The following is a 13,895-nucleotide window of genomic DNA, read 5'->3' as shown; positions in this document are numbered from 1 at the left end:
GAGACAGTTTCCAGAAGGAGGAGAGATACTGCTTTTCTTGTTCTTTTGATGTAAAAATTGATCTCATCTCTCTGAGTTGTAACAGAGTATCCATTGAGATCTATTGTCTAGTACTGCAGGGCAAATTAACAAACACTTTTTGGAATATTTGAACATTGGGAAAAGAGAAACATAACTGGCTTTGTACAAATATTGTTGACGGGATACTTAGTCCTATGCATTTCACTGACCCAAGCCATCAGCTATGTATGTAACCCCACTAAATTAGGTAAGGCTTCTTGCCTATGTAAGATAGGCATCTTTCTAGCTACATCCACTGTCTAAAAACAGAGGACAAATTTCTATGGGGTATTTACTATTTGCACTTACAGGTAAGATTTTAACAGAAGCAGTAGAAATAGAAATTTAGCCTTTCTAACTGATTCTTTACATTTCGGTGTTCAAAAATGAACAGCATTTGTTTCACATCCTTCCTCTATGGATAGGTAGAGACAGATCTTGGATTCCTCTCTTTGGGCTCTCAGCTGACCCAATGTGTGAGCCAACTCCAGCAATCAAATGAATGCTGTTAGCATGACACAGAGCCTAGTTCCTTTCCCCTCCTGTGTGTGGGCATGCAGTGAAGCAATCATGGAGTTGTTTCGCCCTGGTGGCATGGGTCAGGATGCGTATAAATACATACTTGACATGGGACATGCCAGCTGGTGGGATTTATTCTTGTATGGCTGTACCTGCCAGATAACTTTTCACAAAGCACAGTTCCCAAAGCTCTGGCATCTGGGTACCAATCTCTTGAATTTATTAGATTTCTTCTAGTAAGCTGTATATGAGGGACCCCTGAAAAGATGTGTCAAGGCACAGAGTGTTGACCTAGTTTACAGTTCTTAGCAAGCTTTACTGGATGGGTGGCTTCCTAATGGAGGTGGTGGGCAGCCACGAACCAGTAAATGCCATGTGTGCCATCCGCATATCAGGACTGGCAGGAGCTGAACTCCGGAGGAGACAGGGCAAGCTGTTAAACCCTGAATCTTACAGGATAAGCTCTTCATCGTCCCAGTAACCTCACTGTAACACTGGGGCTTGCCCCCTAGGCCACCTCCAGTGCAGAGAAGAGACATTCCCCGTGGGTGGGGACAATCCTCCAGACAATTGGCACTGCGGGCAAGGCTGTGGTGGGAGCTTCGTGACACTGCATCTGCTGATCCGCTGCTACCTAACCCGAGGCAAATGGAAAACAATGCCACTGAGCTCAGGCGGCAATGAGAGGAAGCTAATTTTATGGTTCCTTAGTCAGTTAGACACTTGTGAAACTTCTAATTGTAAGTCTGTACCAGTTGAGTGAGAGAGGAATGCAAAGGGAGTCAGTCAGATGTGGCAAAATGAAGGTATCTTACTTCTGAACTGAAAAGATAGGATTTTTTTTTTTTTTATAAATTACTTAATGCTTATAGACAGCAGCATTTCACAAACCTGTGGATGGGAGTGGGTTCTGCTGATGCTGCTGTTAAATAAATGAACTGCAGTGTATATTGCCCTGCCTCCCTGCAACGTGCCTAGATACCAGCTGGATGCTTCAAGGGCCGAAAGGTGAAAAAGAGAGAGTCTTGTTACCCAAAGCCTGCACAAGTTTTGCACTGCTTTTACCAAAACAGTAATGTTGTTTCTAAAGATGTGACTATACCTGCCAGCAGTGGAAAAACTCAACCTCTGGTGTTAGCTACATCTAGTAATTTCTCATAGTTACTTTATAAGGAAGTTTCTTCCAAAAGTCTGCCTGCCTAGCTGCTCTTGTTACAATTGCTGTGTGATTTCTTGTTCTCTGTCTTTACATTAATAGCTGATAATTATTTTGCAAAAGACATTCTGGACCAACTTTTCATGCTTTAGTCAATTTTCATGTCTTTTAATAGTTTTTCCCATGGATCATGTTGAGTAAAACCCTCAGGATTTAGCCCCTTGTAAAGAAGTCCTGAAGTGTAGGTACTTTTGAACGTGTCCATCAGTGCTGCTGCTGATGGGTGGTTTGTTACTTGACCGCATCCATCAGCAGCCCTGGTCGCATAGACCAGAACTCTGAGATATCAGGCCATTGCAAATGCAGCTGAAAAATGCCAAACTGACAGTGTTACTGAAAATGATGCAGAAAGGCTGAACTGAGCAGTGCAAGAACAATTTAAATAGTAACCTTAATGTATATTTGGCCAGGGGCTCTGAAGAGTAAGGGTGATTTGTCTTCCTTCAGCTCTGAAAAATGCTATTAATATTACCTTAAATTTAAGATTGCAGTCTTAGCTGAACTCACTACAAGCTAAGAGGAAAGGAAATTGAAGAGAGATGGATATAAACACTGTAGTTTTTAAGGAAAGAGTGAACAGGATATAGTCATTCATAATTTTTTCTTTTAAGGTCAGAAATTAGAGAAAAAAAAATCATAACAAAGAAGTTTTTGCTTTATCTTTTATTATATTAATAAACTCCAGGAAAAGACAATGCAATGTACTGCTACTGTCTTGTCAGAATAAAGTTAGCAGTTAATGCTGTGCTTTGAAAACATTGGTGTTTACCAAAGCAAAGGTTGTCATGCTACTCTGATGGTGATAATGAGAAAAAATAATGACACTGGACCACAGTTAACTTGGAATAATTTTATTTAATTCAATTTCCTGGGACTTCTGAAACCCCTGTGAAACTATAGATTTGTATTTTCATGTGCTTCATCTTTGGATGTCTTATGTTATGAACATCAATAAAGCATCGCTTGTGAATCAGCAGCATGCTACCTTGTGAAATGTACGAACAGCAGTACTCCAGGATATGGACTTTATAAATTGATTTTACAAAAGTAAATATCTATAAGTGGTACTGGATTTTAGCTCACAGCATGCAGCACATCGTACAAAAGCTCATGGATGTTTATGTCCGTGCATTGTATGTGTTCAAGTAAATGCAATTGGCAAGTAAATCTAATGTTTCAGCGAAACGGATTTTCAGGGATGAAATTCATGATGCATACATTAAAAAATTTTATTTGTTTATCTTTATTGTCAGTATACTGACATGCATTTTGTTTTTACTCTCTCTTCCTTTCAGCAATATGCCCCCCTGCTTGCTGTGTTCAGCACTCAAGGCCAGTCAGAGTTGATCCTTCTCCAGAAGGTGCAGGAGTACTGTTATGACAACATCCACTTCATGAAAGCCTTTCAGAAGATAGTGGTACTCTTTTATAAAGGTAAAAGTCTATGTCCACTGTTGTATACTGTGTGTGGATGCTGTATGCCAACCACTCACCTATGATGTAATAGGAAACAGGTGTTCTCTGGGTATTGCATATGAGAAGGTTGTGTTGGAGTTGAACTCTGAAATACCTTATGCTTTGAGATAGTTCAAAGGAGCGTGTGGCAGCAGGAAAAGACGGAACAAGCCTTCCTCTCTCTGTGGTGTTTATCCTGTAGTGGATCCAAGCACTGTCCATGGTCTGTTCAAGTGCGGCTTACTTCTTGTATAAAAACAGTTCTAGGAAGACATTTCTGTAAATTCCTGGCAGATTTAAAAGGTAGATTAGAGCTTGGTTGTAAGAAACCTTGAAAGTGCAAACCCTCTTGGCAGGAAGATTTTTCACAGTTGGGGTTTTTTTGTGGGTTTTTTTTTGGGGTGGTTTTGGGGTTTTTTTTGTTACTCCCTCCCTGCCAGAAGGAGCTTTCCTTATTCTTCTTTCCCTTTTCCTTTTCCTGCCAATTTCTTGCAGGTGCCATAGTTTGAGGGATTTAATTTTTATTGTGAAGTTGACTTCTTCACAAGTTTATTCTGATCGGGTTGTCATAGAGACTAATGGTCTTGCACTGCATGTGATGGGGTGGGTGCAAACCCGTTTGTTCTGACATTCTTGCTATAAATAGTTGAAGGAGAAAAATCAGCAGGAGTAGAAACCCAGTATTGATCTTTGTTCACCCTGTTGTGTCCAAGTACATGTTCAAGGCAAATAAGTTCAGACTGTTAAAATAAGCTTTAGAAGGCAGAAGTAAGTGAATCGTGTGCATTTATTTCCATCCTTGTGTCAATATAGCGTGGCCTCATGATCAAATGAAAAAGCAATGCACCTTGTCCCTCTGCCCTCAAATTCTACAATTTGTAAACACTATTGATGACTGAGGACAAACTTGAAACTGCAACCTGCAGCAAGCACTTTATTCAGTTTTCTTTGGAAAAGAAGATTCTCTTTGGACATGGTGAATGAGCGCCGTAACTGCTGTGCACCTCAGACCATAAGTGATGGTTAAACTAGAAATAGTCTTGTGTAGGATTCCCTTCAAAACTTTTGTAAATTCATTACTGCTTTAGCCTGCAAGAGCAACCCTGACATTCCAAAGTATTTTATAAAAAGAAAATAAATCACTAAATTGTATGTTAAACTTAACATGTTTCCAAGAGCCCAGTTCCCATCTACTCCGCTCACCCCGCGTGCTCTTGTTCTGACTCTGGAGATGTATGCAGGCCAGCTTGTTAGGAAGGGTGAGAAGCCTTTAGCCTCAGCACTACAGGTGCCACAATATTGTCTAGGATTCGCATGATGTCTAGAAGAGTGTTTGGAGCTACCGTATGGCCCGTCAGTAGAAGCTGTAAGTTCAGTGTGTCCGGCATTTGCGATAGTCGCTGTGCCCATATTCCTGCCTGGAATATCTCGGGCAGGCGTGCTGGAGCACCTGCCTCTCTGCCATCTGATGCAGCCATGCGGTGACACAACTGCCAGCCCTTCCTGGCCCCATTTAGGCTGAGGCTGGATCTGCCCTGTTTGGCAGACTTACTGCTGCCTACTAGCAACTGCTCGCCTGACTTTACAGCCACTAGCCGTAGGGCTCTTCTGAGCGCCGGGCAGAGTAAGGAAGTCATCAGCTCCATCTGTTTAAGGCAGGTTTGGAGTTAAGCAGCGTCCATTAGGTGAGGACATGCTACTGCGTTAACCAGGGAAGATTGTGGGAGTGCTGGTCCTCCAGTTCCTGTTTCTCCCACGTGATGTTATCGAGCTTTAACGGCTTATGGCCTTGGCTTGTCCAGAGCCATGCTGCCTGCCTCTGCTTCGTTTCTGTGCTGGTAGAGCTCACCCTTTCCTTCTCCCCAGTTCATACCTATCCACTAGAAACAAGCCATCAAGTCTTTTTAGAGACATACGCTTTATTGTAGATAAGTTGCTGATGACAGCATATCTTCTGTTTCCTAATAGTCAAGGAAAACAGCCCCCAAAACCTATTACTGGCTGGTGGTGAGGGAACAGCAGATGCCTGTATTCCTCTTTCTGTTGTGCTTGAAGTGTAACGTGCACAGAATCCTGAGAGGTTTCAGCGTACCTGATGAACTTTTTCTAGTGACAAATAAAGGCATCTGAAGTATCTGTGGATGGACAGACAGCAATGCAGCTATCATGAGTGTGGACAGTTTATTGTTTATTATTCGTTATGAGGGCGTGCTTTCTGGGCAAGAAGACAGTCATCAGTGATGATAGGCACCAAATGCCACTCATGCTTTGACACATTTAGTTGTATGACTACTCTCATCAGTATGTCCAACATCTTGCATTTAAATCCTTCCCATATTTCCATGATAAAATAGCCCTTGGATTACTTTCCTGGGAATTGCCTGGAAATACCTAAACACATTAACAGGAATGGTGGGGCTCATTAGCACCTAGAAAGTCTTGAAAGCCTGTGGTGGTGGTTTTTTGTTTTGTTTTTTTGTTTGTTTGGTTGGTTGGTTTGGTTTTTTTCATTCTGTCTCTAAACAAGGAGGAATATCCACTCTTCCCCCAGTGAAAGCCCAAGTCCTGTTCTCCCTTATGTGGTAGCAGCTTCTTACCAGCTTGTAGGTATAATCTGCAAAAGCAGTTCTGTAGTCAGTTAAAGCCTGTTGACATTACTATTGTTATATCTTTGTGTTCCTGGTACAGTATAGAGAAAAATAAGCTGTCCAGTTCTGTACTGATCCCTGGCTATGTTGTTGTTTCTCTGGTTATCACTTAAAGCCAGTGCAATTGTAAATCTGCCAGCTGCATTTTGACCAATAATCTAATAGCCAGTTGCAGAATAAGAATTACTGAATTCTCCTGAGTGACACCTAATAAGTTTCCCAGCCTCCTTGCTAGATAAGCTTGCACTGTAAGATGTATGTTGTTTTTCAGTCCATTCCATGTTGCAGTGTATCCCTTAACTGTGGGTAAAATAAGCCTTGTTGTTACTGGATTACATGCTATATATCATATTCACTTGCAGAGTCTTTCTTTTAGTTTGTGTCCAACCTGGAAATTTCAAATGTGAAATCTCAATGCTATTGAAATTAATAACCATTCCTTTCAGAATTTCACCCTTTGAACAGCAAACACCCTTAGCAGGCACAAAGCCTTTGTGTACTTTTGCATTAGAATTCAAGACAACGTTTACAAAATACCGGGGGGGGGAATCACAAGTACATGTGAAATAGTACTCTGGTTTCTGGCAGCATAATTAGGCCTCAGAGATACTCTTCTGCCGTACGGAGATGTTGTAACCAAACGATGCAGACTGTCTTCTCAAACGCTGCAGGAATCCTGCGCTTACAAGAACTGAATCTTCAAGTTCCACTTGATACACTGGTTTTGTTTTTAGATGGAACACAATTATCTTTTAATATCTTCATTATTCAAGTACTTTCTTTTGGTACTGGATGCAAAATTTTCCCAGGAAAAAAAAAATACCATAAAGACCATAACTGTACTGTGGGTGACATTCCTTGCATTGAAAGAGCTTTTGCCTTAAGGCTCTGTCCTCCCAACTGAGTTAGCTGCAATAGAGTTGAATTTTGCAGATTGATTGACTGTGGTGGCAGCTGACAGGGTGTGCTTTTCCCTTTACTGCCGATGGCTATGCAGTTTGGGTTGAAAGCAGAAATTTATTCGAACTGGGTGATTTAGTACAAAGCTGAGACCTGAACTTCAAGTAACTTTCCAGTTAACCCTGCAGTAAAGACACTGGGCTCTTCAATCTCTCTGCTCTGCAGCTTCTCCCTTTCATGAGGGACATCCCTGGAGGTGCTGGCTGTGGGTGGTGTGAGTGGCAGTTGGCTGCACCTGCAGGAAAACCAGCTCTCTCAGGCTGACATCACCTGGGACTGCAGTGAAAATGATGTGCACACACCCACAAACCACAGTGTTCAGCTTCAGCCGTTAAAATATATCTATAATCAACTTTAATGAGGAATAACTATATATATACAAAATGAATCATTCCCTTCCTCCTCCCATCCCCCCCGGTGTTCCCATTGCTTCAAAGCAACCTAGAGGTATGATTAACTGCACCTTGTCCTGCATTATTGTTTAATTGAGCATCCCTGTGCTGACAGGAGAATATCATCTCTTATTAGCACTGGAGGCATGAATGTATTACAAATAATATTGCTCAGGAATGAAAGGAGAGGGAGAGTTATAGTTGTCCTTTTTGTAGTCGAATGCATTTTGTTCTCTGTTAGTGTAGGAGGCTTATTGCTATGGAGTTATATACAGGCAAATTTTTCATCCACCTGGCTTGAGAATGTTTTAATCTTCAAGGCACACAGTGAGATTGCATGCTGCTATTATCAGGTTTGGGGTTTTGGGAAGGGAGGGAGAAGTTCCCCCTTCCTCTTGGCAACAAATCCATCGAGCTTACAGTCTGCAAATCAAAAAGCTAAACTTAAATCCTATTAGGCTTGGACTGAGATATGTGCCTACCTGGAGACGCTTCCTTGTACGGTATCATAATATGGACTGTAGTGCCGCAGAAGGTTTCTGCAGCTTCTTCTATGCAGCAGCTTCATGTTTTTAGATGTCCACAACACCCAAGAGCAAGCTTGAGCTGGGGAGGGGGTTGCTCTACTATCTCTCTTTTTTTTTTTTTTTTTTTTTTTTTTAAAATCTCTCCTGATTTCCTTTGCCTATCCCTAAGGATCATAATACGTATCACACCCTGAGTAATTCTGCAGATGTAGTTGTGTGAACTTCAGGACTCTGCGGTGAACGTAAGCTTTTTACATGCAGGGATTAAACTGAAGTTTCATGAGAGTCCATGTGAAATATTTTCAGGTTTGCTAAATGAAAATCCTGATTTGTTAAATGCTGTGATGCCTTTGAGCTGCTGCTAAACACTACTGGCAAGTATTTAATGCAACATGTTTGAAACCTCTTTCTTAGCTGCAGTGTTTCTGTTACATTGGAGAAAAAGTTTATTGTGGTGGGTTGTGATTTCAGGAAGATACGGCTTTATGTGCTACTTGTAGGGTTCACAAAGCGTAACTTTAAATGTACTGAAAAAAGCCCAGAGCCAGCGCAGTCCTGTTTTCCCTGCATTTTCAGCTTACTGTCAGTTGCAGCAAACTGCAAAAGACATTTTATTTTGGAAAATTGTCTGAGAAACAAGGTAACTTCCAGTCACACACACTCACTAAATTCCAGATTTACAGGGACACTTCATATTCAGTTACTGTTGGATGTCTTGGGATAGTTTTGATTAAGTTCAAATGTATCCCTGGTTGCTTCCATCTGTTTATTATTCAACAGCATATGTGAAATGTGTCTACCCTGTCTCATTTGATCAGATGCTTTGGGGTTTTGGTGTCATTTATTTCAGTTTGCCTTCTTCCCTTCCCTGCCACATCTGCTATAACCTTTAGGCTGAAGCAGAAGGTGATGGTCAGGGTCGGCGCTTTGGCAAGCGAATACCCAATGGCTGGGATGGCACCAAGGAGCTCAAGGAAGCAGTGAAGAACTCAACATAAATGTGTTGATTTTGCAGAGGAAGGGAGGGTAGTTTGTTCAAAGACAAAAAGAATGGAATTTTTAATGAGTTGTAGAAAGCTGTCTTTAGTCTTTTTATAGAACAAATACAGTTGGATTTTTTTTTTTTTGTTCTTGCCTCTCACGTTACATAACTGCCAAAATGCCATTGTGGATCCCAGATTTTGCCTCCACAGCCATCAATTACTGAAATATTTGGCTTGGCTGGATCGCAGGAGCTTTGTTCCTGGGGCTAGAGGTCTGTTGCTAGACCTAAATTTGCATCTGTTGGAAACAATAAGTGTCCTTGCTGTTTATTAGGTTTTCTTTATTCTGAATCTCACTCAGCCTCACATTCCCTCACTGACAGCTATTTTGTTCTCGATGCTTGACAGAAAAATGTCAGCTGTGCTGTCCATCTGAGCTGCTCCCTTAAAATGGGTGGTCTGAATAGAGGCCTTAAAACTTATTAGCTAAAAACAATATAAAACCTTTAGGGAAAAATGATTGCAAAAAATCCCTACTGGCTGTCTTTTAACTGTTCAGTCAGGAGGTGTCTGTCACTTCAGATTTCTAGAACCATGCACAGTTCTGTGATCCAACAGCAAGAAAAGGCGTGGTATTTCTTATTGTGGTAACCTCTAAGATGTGCAGAATGACTTTTTTTTTTTTTTTTTTTTTTATCCAACCATGTCACGTGGGGTATTGAAAGCAGACGAATAGAGAACTGTCCTTTACAGAAGCACAATATTTGGTACTTTATTTTAAGCCTAATACATTACACATTTTATTGCATCTGGAATCCCTTATATGCATCAGATATTCTGTAGTCGTAGCCTAATATAGTTCATGCAAAGCTTGTTCCACTGTGATATTAACTTTTTTTTTATGCTGCCTTTAAAAAAAAGAAAATCCTTGTTCCCACATGTTCAAAATCTTCTAACCTCTAAAAACCACACTGATTTTTTACAAACACTGATCTGTATTTCAGCTGATGTTCTGAGTGAAGAAGCTATCCTCAAGTGGTATAAAGAAGCGCATGTTGCTAAAGGCAAAAGTGTTTTTCTTGACCAGATGAAGAAATTTGTGGAGTGGCTGCAAAACGCTGAAGAAGGTATGGATTCATTTAAAGAAATATGGTAGTCTCTTGGCAAATCAAATTTATTTTCCAGGTTTTAGTTGTACCAGGCATATGAAGTATACAGACTTAGAATAGAAAACAGCAGGCGTGACTGCTCCAAATTGTTTCCAGTCATGGCCAAGCCTAACAACACTTGCTGCTTTTTAATGTTTGTGGTGTCCTTGTAAAGCCCTTAAGTCATCAGGTACCACTTGTCTGTAGATAAATTCTTTATGCTTCCGCAGGGAGGAAGGCTGCACTGATGACAGCGTGAAGTACCGTGGTGTTTGCAGGCGCAACGTCACGGTTTTCTGTATCAGTGCCTTTCTGCTATTATCATCCGTACTAGTGACACGAACACAGCATAAGCCTGCCTGTGCCACTGCAATTTGAAATTGCTTTTAGCTGAATGATCAGGCTAAGATATGTGGTCTGTATTTACTGCTTTAAAACAGTTATTGGGGAGGGGAACTAGTTTCTTTAGTCCCTAACTTTTTGTTTTTCTCATGTTCTGTATAGGAAAATACTTTGGTTTGTACGGAATAAATAAGTTCTCTTTTTTGCATTAAAAAGGAATTCCACCTCAGTTGGGAAGAGCAATCCATGTGTAATAGATGGGGATATAAATATTAGTGTTCATTTGCATCCATTTAATGTAATTGGTTTTAGAAACTTGGAGGGAATATGTAGTAATGCCAAGGAGCAGATGCGATTGCAGCAATTCACATGTCCAGGTAGCAGTATAAAAATGGTAGCTCCTTTCACACTTGAGACTTTGGACTAATGATCTTGGTCTAATTAAGCATTTTTTTCCCCTTTTCATCTCCTACTTGTATGCCTTTTTATTGCTCTTTATTTTTATCCTTTCCTGCGTGTCCCCTCTGCCAGATGTCCTTAATTACAAAGTCCAGTACGAATGGAAACAAAATGTTACTGTAAGAACATGTAGACCATGTTTGCTCTGAGAAATCTGATCTAATGTGTAACATTTGTTGGCAGCAAGCCCTTTCCTGTCAGGTGAACACAGACAGAAATATAGTATGATGCAAAGTAAACAAGGAAAAAATTTTTCATGATGAGGGTGAAACACTGGAACGGGTTGCCCAGAGAGGTGGTAGATGCCCCATCCTTGGAAACATTCAAGGCCAGGCTGGATGGGGCTCTGACCAACCTGATCTAGTTGTAGATGTCCCTGCAATTGCAGGGGGGTTGGACTGGATGACCTTTAAAGGTCCCTCCCATCCCAAAGCATTCTATGGTTCTATCAAAGTAGCTTTAGGTGACAAAAACACCGTGTATGTTCCTACTTCTAAATTACTTCCACTTTTCTTACTTCTACTTCTCCTCCTTCTACTTCTAAATTACTTTTATCTTAGGCTATACAAATCATAAAAAATTTTGTTGTACAGGTGTCATACCTGCTGTAGGGTAACACCACATATGCCTTTCTAGATAGGCTGTATGATGATGATGATTGATATTTGCAGAGCAAATAGTTTAAAGGGTGCTTCCTGGATAATAGCAGTACAGCCTACTCAGAGATTAGAAGAGCGAGCCAATAATGCTGATCCTGTATTAAACTCAGCTCAGATACACATTGCATGGCTCTGCAGATGACCAGAATAATTCATAGTGATCTGGTTAAAAGTCTAGTGACAGATCTGTAAATGAAGAGCTCCACAGTGGAGGGCAGCAGAGTAGATCTTTGTCTTCTGAAGCTGTTCATTTCTTTCTGGCTTATTCTGTTTAATCTGCCAACCTTTCCTAGGAAGTACTAGGTGTGATGAAAATTTTCATCTGAATTTTGGAAGGTTATCTTGTTATTTTTGTAGAATTACTCACATCACTGTCCTTGTGCAACCTACATGAAGTGTTTTACTTCTCTTCTAGAGTCGGAGTCCGAAGGGGAGGAGAACTGAGACGGTTCAGCAAAGCACAGTCTCAATCTAGGTTAATGCCAAATGCGCTTGGGAATGCCGTACTGTTCAAGCAAAGAGGCTTTACTTCAGTGTCATACAGAAAACTATAGGCTAGGCTTTCCTTTTGTTTAGAAGAGTAAAGGTTTTTAATGGAGCCCTGAGGCATTAGATGCTTTACTTGGGACTCTACCTCTGGCTCATTGTACACTAACTTAGGCAAAAACATTCAGCAAGGAGCCATGTAGAAAAAAGTGAAATGAAATACTTATGGACTCCTTTTTATTAATGGTCTTTTTCAGGTACTATGGTATATGAACACTCCAATTTCTGTTTATAGAACTGTTTGGTCTGTGTTTGTAGCTCAATATTGGCTTGTGTATGTGATTTGACACCACCACATTTTTTTGAATAAATGGCTTTTATATCTTAGTTTTGTGGTGTTAGTGTGTATGTTTTCTGTATTTGGTTTGCCAAAGTTTTCATGATTCTTCAAGTGAAAATTACACAAGAATGTCAAGAGACTGTTTTCATACTTCTTAATCACAAAATCAGTAGTGAATTGGGTTCACTATCTAATCTTTATTCCTGTATTTCCATATAACTTTGGACAGATTAACCAGATTCCATAGCAAATGTTGATTCATTCAATTTATTAATTCAAAGAAAATGTACAAGAACAAATCTGCAGAGTCCCAATTTTGCATGTACAAAATTGATGCAAATGGTAAGTAGAATAATATGCTGTTCTCAGTTCAGACTACACTCAGTTATTGGTGATGGCTAAATTTTGCAAGAAACAACATCTCATTTAGAAGCATTAGCTTCAAAACATGCATGACTAGAAGTCATTACATGTGAAATCTGAAATTTATTTACATCAGCATGATGTTACAATCAGATATTTGACGGAAATACATAAATGAGTGTATAAACTTCTCAAGACCCATCCTACTTCCTTTAATATTCTCCTTGTGCCTTGATGTGATGCCTTTTACAATTCCAGTGCGTGGGACCTAGTTAGGATATTGCATAAATAGAGCCAATGTGCAGGTTTGTACATGCATGCAAGTCTCAGAACCCAAGCCCAGAGCAGGCGGTCTGACATTGGGGGAATACACAGCCAGCACTCGGGATCAGAGTTCCTGGAATCCTGTGTTGTGCCTTGTGGATGTGAACTCAACAGCAAAGGTCCAGTGCAGAACCATGTCCCGACTTGTGCTTTTTTTCAGACAGCAGTTGATCAGGTAACAGTTGCTGCCATTTCATTTCTCACAGGTCCAGTTCCTTTGGAAGGACCCTTCTCCTGCCTCACTCCCCCCTTTGTTGTCCATGCCTCTGACCATGCTGGTGGCCCAGAATGACTAGGGCAGTGAGACAGCACCACTCCAGTTCATCTCCTCCTTAAGAATATGTTACTTAGAATCATAGAATTATAGAATCATTAAGGTTGGAAAAGACCCTTAAGATCATCAAGTCCAACCACTAACCTATCACTGCCGAGTCCACCACTAAACCATGTCCTCAAGCACCATGTCTACCCGTCTTTTAAATACCTCCAGGGATGGGGACTCAACCATTTCCCTGGGCAGCCTCTTCCAATGCCTGACTACCCTTTTGGTGAAGAAGTTTTTCCTAATATCCAACCTAAACTTCCCCTGGCGCAGCTTGAGGCTGTTTCCTCTCGTCCTATCGCTTGTTACTAGGGAGAAGAGACTGACCCCCACCTCGCTACAACCTCCTTTCAGGTAGGTGTAGAGAGCAATAAGGTCTCCCCTCAGCCTCCTCTTCTCCAAACTAAACAACCCCAGCTCCCTCAGCCTCTCCTTGTAAGACTTGTGCTCTAGACCCTTCACCAGCTTCATTGCCCTTCTTTGGACACACTCCAGCACCTCGATGTCCTTCTTGTAGTGAGGGGCCCAAAACTGAACACAGTACTTGAGGTGCGGCCTCACCAATGCCGAGTACAGAGGCACTATCACTTCCCTGGTCCTGCTGGCCACACTATTCCTGACACAAGCCAGGATGCCATTGGCCTTCTTGGCCACCTGGGCACACTGCTGGCTCATGTTCAGGCGGCTGTCAG

At 41.2% G+C, this 13,895-nt stretch overlaps 1 protein-coding gene across 4 annotated transcripts in view; it reads left to right on the top strand.

The window, feature by feature from the left end:
- BZW2 (basic leucine zipper and W2 domains 2) overlaps positions 1-12,241 on the top strand; it is a 61,278-nt gene extending 49,037 nt beyond the window's left edge. For all 4 annotated transcript variants that reach the window (XM_082326984.1, XM_082326987.1, XM_082326985.1 and 1 more), the window contains 3 exons: positions 3,091-3,229; positions 9,765-9,887; positions 11,784-12,241. In XM_082326984.1, the coding sequence (XP_082183110.1) occupies positions 3,091-3,229; positions 9,765-9,887; positions 11,784-11,812 (291 nt within the window). In that variant the 3' untranslated portion in view covers positions 11,813-12,241. The remainder of the gene's footprint in view (positions 1-3,090; positions 3,230-9,764; positions 9,888-11,783) is intronic.
- The last annotated feature ends 1,654 nt before the right edge of the window (positions 12,242-13,895 follow it).

Source organism: Platalea leucorodia (genome assembly GCF_965183815.1).
Source record: "Platalea leucorodia genome assembly, chromosome: 1".
In the NCBI taxonomy this organism is placed as follows: Eukaryota; Metazoa; Chordata; class Aves; order Pelecaniformes; family Threskiornithidae; genus Platalea; species Platalea leucorodia.
This window is presented reverse-complemented; position numbering and strand designations above follow the sequence as displayed.